Genomic DNA, 14211 nt, shown 5'->3' with positions numbered 1-14211 from the left:
ACCAAACTTGCTCTTAGTCTTAGATATTAGATGAACCTAGGGTTTCTATGCATCATTATGTATATATTATGTGATGGTTTTGTGAGAATTAATAAAGCTTACCTTTCGACACATGTTATAGGTAAAAGTGAGTTCAAACTTCAAACATATGCATGCATAATATATTGCTGAATATATCTAATTCCTATTATTGTGAAAAACACAGCTCAATTCGATTAATTTACAGTTAATACAGTAAACACAGAAACAATGGAGAAACTGTACATGTTTTAGCTCGGAAATTACATGAAAATAATTACTAGGTAAATATTTTTTGTTTCTCAGTGAAAGATAGTCCGAAAATATTCCTACATAGATATGGTTGAATTTAGCTTCATAGCCAAATACTACCAGAAACAGAAGCATGTTGTTGCATACTGCTCAAATCTGCAATAAGGAAAAACAGACTCCTATGATCACAGGCTCTAATCGAAGAAAAGGAAGAATCTATAACACGAAATCAATGGATACGATGTTGTTGTCTGATTGTCAGTTCTCAAATCGAACGACTAAACAGGTGATGTTGTCGGAACTCCCCTTGCCGTAGGCTTCTTCCACCAGTTTTCTTGATGCTGCTTCAGCATCTGCTATGTCTTGCACGATGTTTACAGCATCCTGGATGAACGACGAGTAGAGTTGGACTTAAGAAAACGTTCGCGTGCAGATCCAGACGAAAGCAAATCATGCAATGCGAGCATATATGCTAGCTGAATTCATGCGCGTAATAGAAAGGGACTAACCTTATTTGAGAGGACATTCCATAGGCCGTCGCTTGCAATTATAAGAAAATCTACACCGTCAATTTGTTCTTCCTAGATTCCATAACAAATGTCAAAACAAGGAAATCCCATTAAGTTATAGAACTTGCACGTTTGGTTTGCTTTCACATAATCTTCAATGAAGCATACCAGATTATCATCAAATGCTTTGTGGTCAAGAAACACTTGTGCATTAGAGTAAAATTACAAACTGCGATTCTAGAATGCAAGTTGGAGAAAATGCAATAACAATACCTGAATTTCAGGCTCCGCCACTACATATGGTCTAAGAAGTTTATCTCCAAATGCTCGAGAAACAGCAAGAACGCCACCAACCCTCCATGTACCTGACCAAGAGGCACAGTGTTGAGGCAAAAAAAGTAGCTAAACATGCAGCCAGACGAGAGGGGGATTGATTAACTACAACTCGATTTCAATATGTAAATGTCTCGGCAAATATTCCTATTTCGGTGGACACCCAAAAAACCACAGACAACATTTGACACCATAGTTGGTATGTGGTATACTGGTATTTAAGAATTATTACATGTGTTGGATACAAATTAAACAGAAACTAATGTGGAATACAACAGAAATGACAAAATCAAGCGTTATGATTTCGAAACACCAGAAGAAATCATGAGAAGCACAACTGACTGTAAGATATAATATTGACAAGAACAGGAAAGACGTGAGAATTCAAAGTTACCAGCCCAAACGATGAAACCACCAGCCTTTTCAATCCGTTCACGTTCATCAGTCCTATCAGGCTTGTGGTCAATCGACAATGGAATTGCTACATAAAGCAGCAAATGTCAGCAAAGTGCTAGAGCTAACGACTCGAGATCTCAGTATATGCATAAAGCGTAGATATAAAATGATCTCAAAAGAAAGAGTAAATCAATGGGCAAAAACCATATAGGACCATGAGTCCACTCGCTCCACCTCAAAAGCCTGATCTTAAGCTGAATTATAGTTGATTGAGTGATGAAGCATTTCAAGCTCTTCCTTAGAGAGTTTTCTAGATATACTATGAAGCAAATTCATCATTCCCCAATAAGGGTCGGATATGAGAGGTTCTTTTAGCGACAAGATACTAAATATTTCATATATTTATACAAAGATACTAAATGCAAAATCAGACAAAAACTATCCATGCAAAAAGATCGAGCTCCCAAGATGGCATCAAACCTGAACCAGCTCTAGAAGCAACAACTCTAGAATCTCCCACATTTGCAACAAATATCTTGTCCTGCACAAGGACAGCAGTTGATGCAGTCGAACCTGCATCTTTCTGTTGACCTTTCTCTTCATTGAGGTACTCTGTGTCAGTTTGTTTAAAAGCTTCAACTGCAATCAAGAGCGTGTCGTATTACAGGATACACCACCTCAGTTCTTCTTTTTTTTTTACAATATATCACATTAATCGTTACTCTTGGAGTCTTGAAATCCATACCGATAGCTAACTTTGTATCTTTGATAAAATCAGGGTGGCTTCTGAGATTATTAAAGAGATTCTTCTTAAGGTACTCTGCAGTTCGGAACCCACCATGCCCTGGTATCAAACATAAAAAAAAAAAAAAAAAAAAAAAACAAGAAAGCATCACACATTAAATAATTTTCACTTTCTCCATTAATACATTATAGCATAAATAAGATCAAGAGAGAATTGTGGTTGGATTCATCAAGGAGCTATAAGATAACCGAAGTTCATAGTGTCGTTATTTTCATAAAATGATGATGTACCATCATAAACGCCAAAAAGGGCAACCATTTGACCATCCACTTCTGATATCCGAATCTCGTAATAATCCTCCATGGATGAACGTTTACCCTTGAAACTGGAATATCCATAACTTATCCTTCCATTCTTATCTCTAGTGAGATTGCTGCAATTTTGAAAAAATAAAATAAAAAAAGACTGCATTTTCTCTTAAAACAATTAAACAAGTAATATCTCTCATGGTATCACAATCCCACAACAATAAATCAATCAATTCCATCCCCCAAAATACGCCTGATCGCATACAAACCTAGTTTCAATTTCAAGCTATCAATAACAACATTTCACCCTGCAAGCACACTGCAAGTTTGACTCTTTTTTTTTTTTTTTTTTTTGCATAATCCCAAAGCTATTATTTCTCTCTTAATAAAATAATCTCTCTCAATACATCATAATCCTACATTCAATAAATCAACCCATTCCATCCCCCAAAATACGCCTGATCGCAGCTAAACCTAGCTTCAATCAAGTTCATGCTATCAACAACAACATTTCAACCTGCAACAGCACACCATTGTAAATAAATATAACAAAATGATCAGAAAATAAAAAAAATGCACCTGGTTCCACCACCGCTCAAGATGGCATCGGGATTTTTAGACGGAGCATTTGAATTGGGCGGCGGCTCCGCCGCGGGCGACGGCGACGCATCCTTGAGCGGTACCGGCCGCTGAGATTGGTGTCGATCTTGATCAGTGTTCATTGTACATTCGGACAAAACCTTATTCCATAAAATCGATTTCTATATTTCATTCATCGTCTCTCTCTCTCTGTAGAAAAACGTTGGAGTTGGAGGGCTCATCCTTAAAACAGTTAACGGGCGGGGCAGCTAAGACTACGGGATAATGCAAATTTTTTTCTCTTTTCTTTTCCTTTTTCTTTTATTATAAAATTGCTATATAAAGTCAAAAACAAAATTTCAGTATTTATTAAATCCCTTTCCCATTTTAAATTTTAATTATTGTCGTTGTTATATTAAGGGTGCATTTGAATTTGCTGGCGTGATGATGTAAAATAGAATTATACTGTTTATAGAAATTGAAGTAAAATAGAATTAGTACTTTTCTTTTTAACAAAACAATTGATTACTAATCAACCATTTTTACTAAAGTGCTATTCATAATAAATTTGGACTGTGGGGAATGCCTAAACTGTCCTCCATAGTTCTATTAGTAAAAATTTAAATAGTTATTAGTGCTTAAATATATTATATAAGTTCCCTAAAATTATGTATTTTTCTACGTTTCAAATATATACATTTTTTACTTATAAAAATATTCTAACATTTATATTTATTTATTCATAATTAACTTGACAATATGTGTGAAATCATTTTTCACTATTAATACACTCAATAGCTTTTTAATAAAATTTGTGTCAAAAGATTTTCTACATATATTGGATGGATGAAATATCAATTTTGAGTGTATTCTAATTTTGCGAGTAAATTTTGAAACAAGTAAAAGACAACGCATAAATTTAATGGTTGGAGTAATAATTTTAGCGCTAATTCAATTCTCGCCCAAATTAAACATAACATGATAATCGAAATGTTGATATGAATAGACCGAAGGTATAAATTCTTGGATTAAGCTATATCTAAAATTTAACTTTTAACCATATTTATTTTTCTGATTAAAAAATGCATACATTTTTATTTTTTTTGAAATTTAACTTAAGCTGCAAGTTTACTGACTAATAACTTGATTGTCTGAATTTTGATGGACTATCCAAAGGCATGTTGGAAAGTTCTTAATGTTATACTTCTAATATTACTTATATTAATGGTTTTTGGTCATTGAAAGTGGTAAAAAAAATGGGATGAAAGCTAATGGCATGAAACTCTATATCTTTTTTATTTTTCGAACATTTTTTAGGACCAAAATCCAACAATATAAGTATAGGTTAAGTACCAATTACCCCTATCGATGGCGTCCTTATCGCGTACAGAACACTATAGTCAGGGTTAGAGTTGTTTACTACCTCAATGTGACAAAATCGCACCAAATACCTCCCGCTACTTAACAGATGTTAACACCGTTATAAAAAAAATATTTTTAAAATTTTTAATTATGATGGCCCCAACTATCTCTCTCTCTCTCCAGCCAAACCTTCGCCGTCGAGCTCCAGTCCACTTCACTACATGAAAATTCTCGTCGATCTGCATCTTTAATTGAAAAATATGAGAAAACCCTGATAATTAGAAGGAATCCAAATCTGTTGCTCTCACCCTAGCTAGCTCGATTCAAGGAAAAAAAAAGGGGGATCCAGATGGGCGGAAGCCGGTGATGCGCGCGGCGACGATGTGCGGTCCAAGGCACGAGAAGCGAATTTGATCGGCGGTGAGGAATAACCAGCTATTGTCTAGACGCCCAGCATCTCAACTTTGACTCTCTCTCTTTGTTCAAAAAATCCGATATGAGTTCTGAAAGAAAAATGGGGATCTGAGGGCTCGATTAATCAGCAATCGTTGTCTGATCTGCCGGAAAAACCTCTGCATCAAAGTTTTTATAGCAAGGAGTATCCACAATTTCAGTCTCCGGCTTTTCGCTCTTCAAGATTCCGTCCAGATTCTGACAAGGGTAAATCCCCTCAATCACCGGCCACCACGCCCAGGTCTGGCTCCGGGGAAAGCTATAGAATCTGAAGACCGCGAAACCAAGTTCCCGGATAGGAAGGTTGAAGAGAGTTCGAATAAGTTTGGCTGGAGAGAGAGAGAGTTGGGGCCCACCATAATAAAAAATAAAAAAAATATTTTTTTTAACAGTGTTAATGTTCGTTAAGTAGCGGGGGTATTTGGTGCGATTTTAACACGTTGAGGTTAGGGATGGCAGTGGATCTTGGACCCGGTCCAGATCCGTGGATCCAGATCCGTTTTTACGGATCTGGATCTCAATTTTTTGGACCCGACGGATCTGGATCTGGATCTGGATCTCAGTTTTGAAAACGGATCTGGATCTGGATCTTGAAATTTTAGATCCGGATCCGGCCCAGATCCGACCCGTGGATCCGTTTTATTTTATATGTATATTTTATATTTTATATTTAGTTTACTAATAATATTAACTAAATTAAAAATAATAAATAAATTATATTCAAAAGAACAAAAACTAAAAGTAATTAGATAAAAGTATTTTGTGTTATATTTTTCATGATGGAAATCAGATGTTGTTTATTTTGTGAAATTTTTTTAATTTAATTTAAAAATAGCAGATCCATGGATCTGGACCCGTGGACCCGCGGATCTGGATCTGGATCTAGTATATGAAAACGGATCTGGATCTGGTATTGGCCAGACCCGGTCCAGATCCGGCCCGTTGCCATCCCTAGTTGAGGTAGTAAACAACTCTAATCCTGACTAGGAATGTCAATCGGGCCAACCCACTCGGTTTCGGGCCAACCCATTCGGTTTCGGGTTATTTTCGGTTCGGGCTAGTCGGTTTTTTTATTTTTCGGGCTAAAAATTTTCGACCCTAACCCTAACCCACTCGGTTTCGGGCTAGCCCGTTCGGGTTCGCAAGTTTATGATTTTTTTATATGTTTAATTTTTTTTTATAAATAATCATATTCTTGTAATAAAAATATGTCATATTTTTTAAATAAAAAACATTCACCTTATTTTCGATACAAAAATTAGTACTCCCTCCGTCCCAAAGGAAACGTCCTCCTTCTTTTGGGCACGGTTATTAAGGATGCATAATCTGCCTAATCTAGTAGAATATTAAGGAAATTTCAGTTTCTACTAGATTAGGCAACATATAAGATTCAATGACAGATTATGCATCATTTCAGTTTCTACTAGATTAGGCAGATTATGCATCCTTAATAACCGTGCCCAAAAGAAGGAGGACATTTCCTTTGGGACGGAGGGAGTATTTTTTAACGTAAGTTTACATAATATCTAACTTTAACTTCGTTTCCGATATAAATTGTATATAGATTTAATATAAATGATTATCTTTCTTTGACTTTTATATCATAGATATTTGTTATTAACCCTTGGAAAAAATCAAAACATATTCTACAAGCATCAAAAAGTTATTATCGAATTAAAAAGTAAAGTATTAAAATTTAAAAATCAATTAATAAGAAAATGTTCGGTTAATTGGGCCAACCCACTCGGTTTTCGGGCCAACCCTATCGGGCTCGGGCTATTTTCGGTTCGGGCCATTCGGGCTAATTTTTTTTCGGGCTAAAAATTTTCAGCCCTAACCCACCTTTTTTATCGGTCTATTCGGGTCAACCCATAGGTTTCGGGCTTTTTTGACATCCCTAACCCTGACTATAGGGTCCTGTACGCGATGAGGACGCCATCGATAAGGGGGAATTTGATACTTAACCCTATAAGTATTACTATTAGAGAGCTACTGTCAAGATGTTTACAACAATATCTTTGAATAGGGGTGGATGGGTACGGTATACCGAAATTTTTTTGTCATACCGTATACCATACCGTAAATTGCGGTATGAGAATTTTCATACCGTTGCCGTACCGTACTTTTCGGTATACCGAAGATCGGCATACCGAAAATTTCGGTATGAGAATTTTCATACCGTTGTCGTACCGATAGTGCGGTATACCATACCGAAAGTCGGTATACCATACCTTACGGTATTACCGAAATTATTGTTATATCGTTTCATGCCTAAATTGCCAAACTATTAAGATATACCGTATATTTGTACATATTGAAATTTCATTAAACAAATACAAATAACTTTCTAACAATTAAACTCCACATCTTCAACAAAGCAAAAAAATAATTTACCACTAATATATATATACCGGTTTTTCGGCATATACCGTGGTATCGGTATATATCGGTATACCGCGGTATGAGGAAAATGATACCGTTGCCATACCGAAAATCTTCGGTACGGTACAATACCGTACCGAAATTTTCGGTATACCGAAATTTCGGTATTTTCGGTATTTTTTCGGTACGGTAAGTGCGGTATACCGATTTTTCGGTATTTTGCTCCATCCCTATCTTTGAATTATCCATCGAATTTTGGACAATCAAGTTATTGGCCAACAAATTTTTAGAGTCAGGTCAAATTTTTAAAAAAATAAAAAATTTATGTATTTTTTTTATTAAAAAATAAATTTAATTTAAAATCAAAATTTAAGTATAGTTTATTACTCCATATAGGCAGATAATTCTAAATTCTTTGTACTATTTTCAGAGAATTATTATATATATTTTTTACAAATATAGTGGGAAGTGAAAATAAGAGTGGAAAAAAGATAAATTAAGCACTATATAGTGAGCAAAATACCCGAAATCCGAATATCCGATCCGATCCAATCCGAAATTTAAACTTTGGTTCGGATTAATCGGATCTTTGGATCGAATCGGATTGAATTTTAAGAAAATTTCGGATATTCGGATCGGATCGGATCAGTACTTTTCAAATCCGAAATCCGAATTGTATTTAATATATATATATATATATATATATATATATATATTGAATATGTTAATTTATATATATATAAATTTTGAATTATTGAATATGTTAAAAAGTAAAACCTAAACCCTAATTTCCTAACTAAATCAGCGCCGCACACACAGCCACAGCTCCACTCCACCACCGCGTCTGACTCCCATCGCTCTCCAGCCTCCACCACCGCGCGTTCCGCGCCGACGCCGTCCCACCCCGCCGGCCACCACCCCACCTACTCTTCGCCTGCAATCCCCCACCACGCCACCTCCGCGCTTTCAATCCCCCAGAGCAGCTCGAAGCTCGAGCGCAGAGCGCCGCAGATCTGCGCCTCTCTTCCCGACGGCCGACGCCCTCCACCTCTGACCTCAGAGTTTCAGACGCCCTCCCCAGAGCACCTCATCGGCGCGTCATTCCTTCAGGCTGCAGGTAGGTTCGACTTTAGTTTTTAGTGAACCTCAAGAATGTTGAAAATTGATGCTTAATTATGACTTATGACTTATGAGTTATGATTGTGTTCGAATTTTGTTGATGTGTTCGAATTTTTCAGCCTTATGAATTGGTGCAGTTGTTTCAATTTTGTTCGAATGAATTGGTGCAGCCTTATGAATTGTGTTCGAATTTTTCAGCCTTATGAATTGGTGCAGTTGTTTCAATTTTGTTAGAATGAATTGGTGTAGCCTTATGAATTGTGTTCGAATTTTTCAGCATAGATTCTTCAGTTGGATTTTCGGATTGTTAGGCGTATGTATTTCGGATTTCTTGTCATTTTGGATTTTCGGATTTTCGGATTTTGCTTATATTTCGGATTTTTTCGGTTTGGATCGGATTTTATCCGAAAACTTCGGATTTTCGGATTCGGATCAACGGATTATATGGTTCGGATTGGATTTTATTTTCTTCAAACTTCGGATTTTCGGATCGGATCGGATCAGGCAAAAATCCGATCCGTAATCCGAATGCTCACCCCTTATATCATCAACAAACAATATTTTATTTTTAAATGTAGAGTTTTTTTCTCATAAACCCTAAAACCCATTTATAGCACAGACCAACCGAAGGCTATTTGCCATCTCCCACACTAAGCGGCGCCGGCTATTCCATCATCGCTTGCCGCCGCCATGATGAGAGCCGGAGGTATTCTAGCTGCTTCGAAGACGGAGTTCAAGAAAAAACAGGAACAAGCTAAGAAATCGAAATCATGCGGATTCGAGTCCTTGGGACTAAGTCTTAATATCTATAATGGGGTGAAGAAGAAGGGTTATAGGGTTCCGACGCCCATTCAGAGGAAAACCATGCCGTTGATTCTAACAGGATACGATGTGGTCGCCATGGCCCGCACCGGCTCCGGAAAGACCGCGGCCTTTCTGATTCCCATGCTCCAGAAGCTCCAGCAACACGTGCCGCAGGCTGGAGTGAGAGCTCTTATTCTGTCGCCCACGCGTGATTTAGCTCTTCAGACTTTCAAATTCGCCAAAGAACTTGGCCGCTATACAGGTAATTGGTTAAATTTTGTTGTTAGCGGTGTGATTAGATGGATAAACGGAATGCGTTTTTTGTTTGAGTGATTTCACGAGTGTTGAGAATTAATTCTGTTTTAAGCGTCATCATGTTAGCATATCTATAAGCATAATGTTCCCTGTGATTTTATTCGTATTTTAGTGGTAGGAGTTGATCTTGCTTAGTTATGATGGTGAATGTTTGGAATGCTGTAAAGGCACTAGTGTGTTTATATGTGTTAAAGGCTCAATGCGATAAGAGATGTAGGTTGCTATATAAATGTTTTTGGGACGTATGATTTCTTAGAGTTGATTTACTTCAACTGTAAGTAATTATCATATTCGTTAGTATGGTCGCATTTGACATCATTTGAGGTATATTGAAATGAGTATAGAGAAACGAGCTGCCATTCTTGAGTGGCTATATTGATTTGAGTTGATTGGACAGAATCTACATAAAGGTGCACGATTGATATGCTCATTTTCATGTACGTATTCGTTGCTTTTTCTTTGTAGGCCTTCGTGCCAGCTTACTAGTTGGTGGTGATAGTATGGAAAACCAATTTGAGGAATTGGCACAGCGTCCTGATTACATAATTGCTACTCCTGGTAGGCTCATGCATCATTTGGAAGAGGTTGATGACATGTCTTTACGTACTGTGGAATATGTTGTTTTTGATGAAGCCGACTGCCTCTTTAGCATGGGATTTGCAGAACAATTGCACAAGATCCTTGCACAACTGAGTGAGAATCGTCAAACTTTGCTTTTTAGTGCAACTTTACCTAGTGCCCTTGCAGAGTTTGCGAAGGCTGGTCTTAGGGATCCTCAACTAGTCAGGCTCGATTTGGAGACGAAGATAAGTCCGGACTTGAAGCTTTGCTTTTTCACTTTAAGGGAGGAAGAAAAACGCGCTGCAGTGCTTTATTTGGTTAGGGAGCATATACGTTCTGATGAACAGACTCTAATTTTTGTTGCAACCAAATATCATGTTGAGTTTCTCTATGCTATGTTCAAAGAAGATGGTATCGTGGCATCTGTTTGTTATGGGGATATGGATCATGATGCGCGTAAGATCCATGTATCAGAATTTAGGGCTAGAAAGACTATGTTGCTGATTGTGACGGATGTGGCTGCGAGGGGAATCGACATCCCTTTACTTGATAATGTAATCAATTTCGACTTTCCGCCGAAACCCAAGCTTTTCGTCCATCGTGTGGGGCGAGCTGCAAGAGCTGGTCGAACAGGCGCTGCTTATTCTTTTGTTACGTCAGAGGACATGGCTTATGTATTAGACCTTCATCTCTTTCTCTCAAAACCAATCAGGCCTGCTCCAACAGAGGAAGAGCTGCTGAGAGATATGGATGGTATTATGAGTAAAATAGATCAAGCAATGGCAAATGGAGACACTGTTTACGGGCGGTTGCCCCAGAGACCTATAGATCTAATTTCAGACAGAGTCCGAGAAATAATTGATTCATCTGCAGAATTGAGTACTTTGGTGGGACCTTTATCGAAAGCATTTGGCTTATACTCAAAGACGAAAGCAAAACCTTCCAAGGAGTCCATTAAAAGAGTGAAAAAATTGCCTCGTGAAGGTTTACATCCAATGTTTAGGAATGTCTTGGGTGGCGACGAACTAACTGCTTTGGCCTTTTCTGAGCGCTTAAAAGCATTTAGGTATGCCTTAAATCAACTATCTTATCTGTATTTTAGGACTGTATGATTGTAATTGTGTCTGTTTTCTTATCTCTCGCCGTTGCATGACCTATCTCAATAGACCCAAGCAAACCATTTTGGAAGCTGAAGGCGATGCTGCAAAATCAAAAAATCATCAGGTAATATATTCTCGTACATCTTCTCACGTGCTGAATGTTTTTATTCGACTTTTACAAAAAATCATTTTGATTGCCATCTCCGCCAAATTTGACAATTAAGTGAAATTTCAGGGATCTGCTAGTCAATGGGCTGATATAATGAAGTTGAAAAGAGCTGTTCATGAGGAGGTGATAAAAAAAGTTCAGCGACAGCGTTCCAGAGACGATGATGTTAGGAAGGTGATATATTTAGTAAAGTATTTGTAAGTTCATGATGGACTGATTTTTCGTATTCACCAATAAACTGCTTGTTGCTTGGTATTTGTCTGAGACGATGTTTAGAGTATGCGGATTGATGCCACTTCTTTATTTATTTATTTTTCTTCCTAATTTCTTTTTGTTCTTGTAGGAAACTGAAGCTGAAACTGACGCTGATCATTGTCCTTCAAAAAGCAAGCGAAAACAAGGTGCACGTTACATTATATCTGTCAATACATCTATTTTTCTGAGCTTCAAATGTTATATAAAATTATGTGAGTGAGAGGATTAGATGGAACTCAGGGAATTCCTATATAAGTTGGAACAGAACCGATCACCTACCCACGGTGGGCATGCATAACGTGCCCACCATTGATGTGACAATTTTAATTAGGAAAGATAACTAATAAATCTTACTCTAATTAAAATTATCTTACTATAATTACAATTGCCACATCATGGTGGGCACGTTATGCATGCCCACGGTGGGTAGGTGATCGGTTCTGTAAGTTGGAAATAGTGCTGCCTGCATATATTGATTGTTGGCTAAAAACAATTTAACACAAATTAGTTGTGGTTTAAGAACTTGGTTTGTGGCAAATGGATGAGCAAAAGACATGAGGATATTTATTTTCGTTTATTAAGTTTTTGATGTGATTGTCTTTGGCATAGACATATTGATGCTTGGTGAGTTTCACAATTTAAGTAGATGGACATTAGCACAATAATTTGACTGTTTCTCTTATTTTTTGTTCTGTGCAGTATCCGGCACCAAAAGGAAAGCACAGAGTTTCAAAGATGATGAGTATTTCATAAGTTCTGTGCCCGTAAATCAGGTTAGTTTGATCAACTTCACACCATACCTGTCACTTTGATTACCTTGTGTAATTTACACTCGCAGAACCGCTTGCTTAGTAGCTATTCATCTATGATAGAATTGTTTTTAATACTCATTTGATTTGATGGCCTATTATATTGAGATAACATTTTTGTATCTGTGTCAATTACAGCATTTTGAAGCAGGACTTGCAGTGAGAGGTAACCAAGGCTTCGAAGCAAATAGGTGAGCGTGTTATTTGATGATAATTGTATATATCTTGGTATCTTCTTATAGCATGAAATCATCCAATCCTCACTTACTGTTCCCATATTTCACTCCTTGAATATGGCCCAAATTTTGCAATCTAGTGTTCATTTGACTTTCATATGCTAATGGGGATTGACTGATCCTAATAAACAGGTTGGACGCTGCAGTTCTCGACATAAATGCCGATGATGGTTCAGGAATGCAGAAGCAGAAATCTACTTATCACTGGGACAAGGTACTACAAGCTGTTCTTCCAATACCAATATCTATTTTGCAATAGAATATAAGAACAAGAGGCACCCACAAGCACATGAACAGAGCATCTTGATCTAATTTGACGTGTGTCATCCGTGTTGTGCAGAGAAGCAAAAAGTATATCAAACTGAACAATGGAGATCGGGTGACAGCCAGTGGGAAGGTACTTTGTCCAATACAAATTAGTTGCCTAATTTGAAGAATTTCTCAATGTTATATTGCGAAGGTGTAAAGAAAATTATGCCGTTTATGTTCATTTATTTGGCTCGTTAACTGTTCGCGCATTTTGTTTGCATGTAATTCTGGCTCGCAGATTAAAACAGAAAGTGGTGCGAAACTGAAAGCCAAGAGCACTGGGATATACAAGAGATGGAAAGAAAAATCACACAGTAAGGTATCTCTTAGAGGAACAAACGACAGCGCTGCAGATGGAGCTGCTAGTTCATCGGGTAAATCTTGAACACCAACCTACTATAGCGCGATTGTACCCAACCCCTACCCCCCGAGGAAATCACACCATTGAAAACACAATCAACCTCTGTGTTTGATCATCTCGGCTTCTTGTTAGGACAGGTGCTTCTGGTTTTCGAGGGGACAACCGGAGATTCAAGGGTGGAAACCTTAAAAGGCCGGTGCCAAATGCGCATGTCCGTTCAGAGATCAAAGATCTCAACCAGGTTAGTAAGGATCGGCAGAAGAAGGCCGACCGCGTCTCGTATCTTAAGAGCCAACAGAACAAGAAAGGAAAGAAGTTTGTGAAGAATAGCAAGAGAGGAAGTAGCAATAGAGGAAAGGGTGATGATAGAGGAAAGGGTGGCAATAGAGGAAAGGGTGATGATAGAGGAAAGAGTGGCAATAGAGGAAAGTTTGACAATAAAGGAAAGTTTGGAAGCAAGGGAAAATTTGACAATAAAGGAAAGAGTGGCAATAGAGGTAAGGCCAAGTACTAGGGTTGGATTCATTATAACCTGCATGAGCTTCAATTTAATGGGAAAAGATGTAAATTTTGGCCAAGTTATTACTGATTTAAGTTGTATTCAAATTTTGATATTTATGTGTTGTTATAACATTCCATCAATGTCACATGAATTTTGCTTTTTGACTTAGTGTTCGAGTAATGAGACTAGATGATATGCATGAGTTTACAAGCTACAATTTGCAAAGTTGCAACTTCGTATATATAATCAAATCTTGCTAAGAAAAGAGAAAAGATTAGTATTGTATTTTTTTTATAAAAGAAACACTTATGTAACTCAATGATGTGAACACATT

General features: G+C 37.4%; 2 protein-coding genes across 3 annotated transcripts; one reads left to right on the top strand and one right to left on the bottom strand.

The window, feature by feature from the left end:
* Positions 1–250: 250 nt before the first annotated feature.
* On the bottom strand, positions 251–3476 carry LOC131003384 (probable protein phosphatase 2C 11). Its single transcript, XM_057929903.1, has 8 exons — positions 3141–3476; positions 2544–2686; positions 2254–2352; positions 1989–2147; positions 1507–1593; positions 1053–1144; positions 780–851; positions 251–654 (listed from the first exon to the last, which is right to left on the bottom strand). Exons 1-8 carry the CDS (start codon positions 3281–3283, stop codon positions 529–531), a joined length of 921 nt encoding a protein of 306 aa, XP_057785886.1. The 5' UTR covers positions 3284–3476; the 3' UTR covers positions 251–528.
* Positions 3477–8098: 4622 nt separating this feature from the next.
* Positions 8099–14038, top strand: LOC131003383 (putative DEAD-box ATP-dependent RNA helicase 29). Of its 2 annotated transcripts, none has more exons than XM_057929901.1 (12): positions 8099–8454; positions 9076–9522; positions 10041–11202; positions 11303–11360; positions 11472–11579; positions 11749–11806; positions 12360–12433; positions 12608–12660; positions 12838–12919; positions 13046–13102; positions 13253–13388; positions 13513–14038. In XM_057929901.1, exons 2-12 carry the CDS (start codon positions 9147–9149, stop codon positions 13887–13889), a joined length of 2541 nt encoding a protein of 846 aa, XP_057785884.1. In that variant the 5' UTR covers positions 8099–8454; positions 9076–9146; the 3' UTR covers positions 13890–14038. The 2 variants fall into 2 exon arrangements, with proteins under 2 accessions (XP_057785884.1, XP_057785885.1); XM_057929902.1 differs by having other exon boundaries at positions 8124–8454; positions 9071–9522.
* The last annotated feature ends 173 nt before the right edge of the window (positions 14039–14211 follow it).

Source organism: Salvia miltiorrhiza, unplaced genomic scaffold (assembly GCF_028751815.1).
Source record: "Salvia miltiorrhiza cultivar Shanhuang (shh) unplaced genomic scaffold, IMPLAD_Smil_shh original_scaffold_209, whole genome shotgun sequence".
Classification (NCBI taxonomy): domain Eukaryota; kingdom Viridiplantae; phylum Streptophyta; class Magnoliopsida; order Lamiales; family Lamiaceae; genus Salvia; species Salvia miltiorrhiza.
Note: the sequence above shows the minus strand (reverse complement) of the source record. Positions and strands in the feature narration are given on the sequence as shown.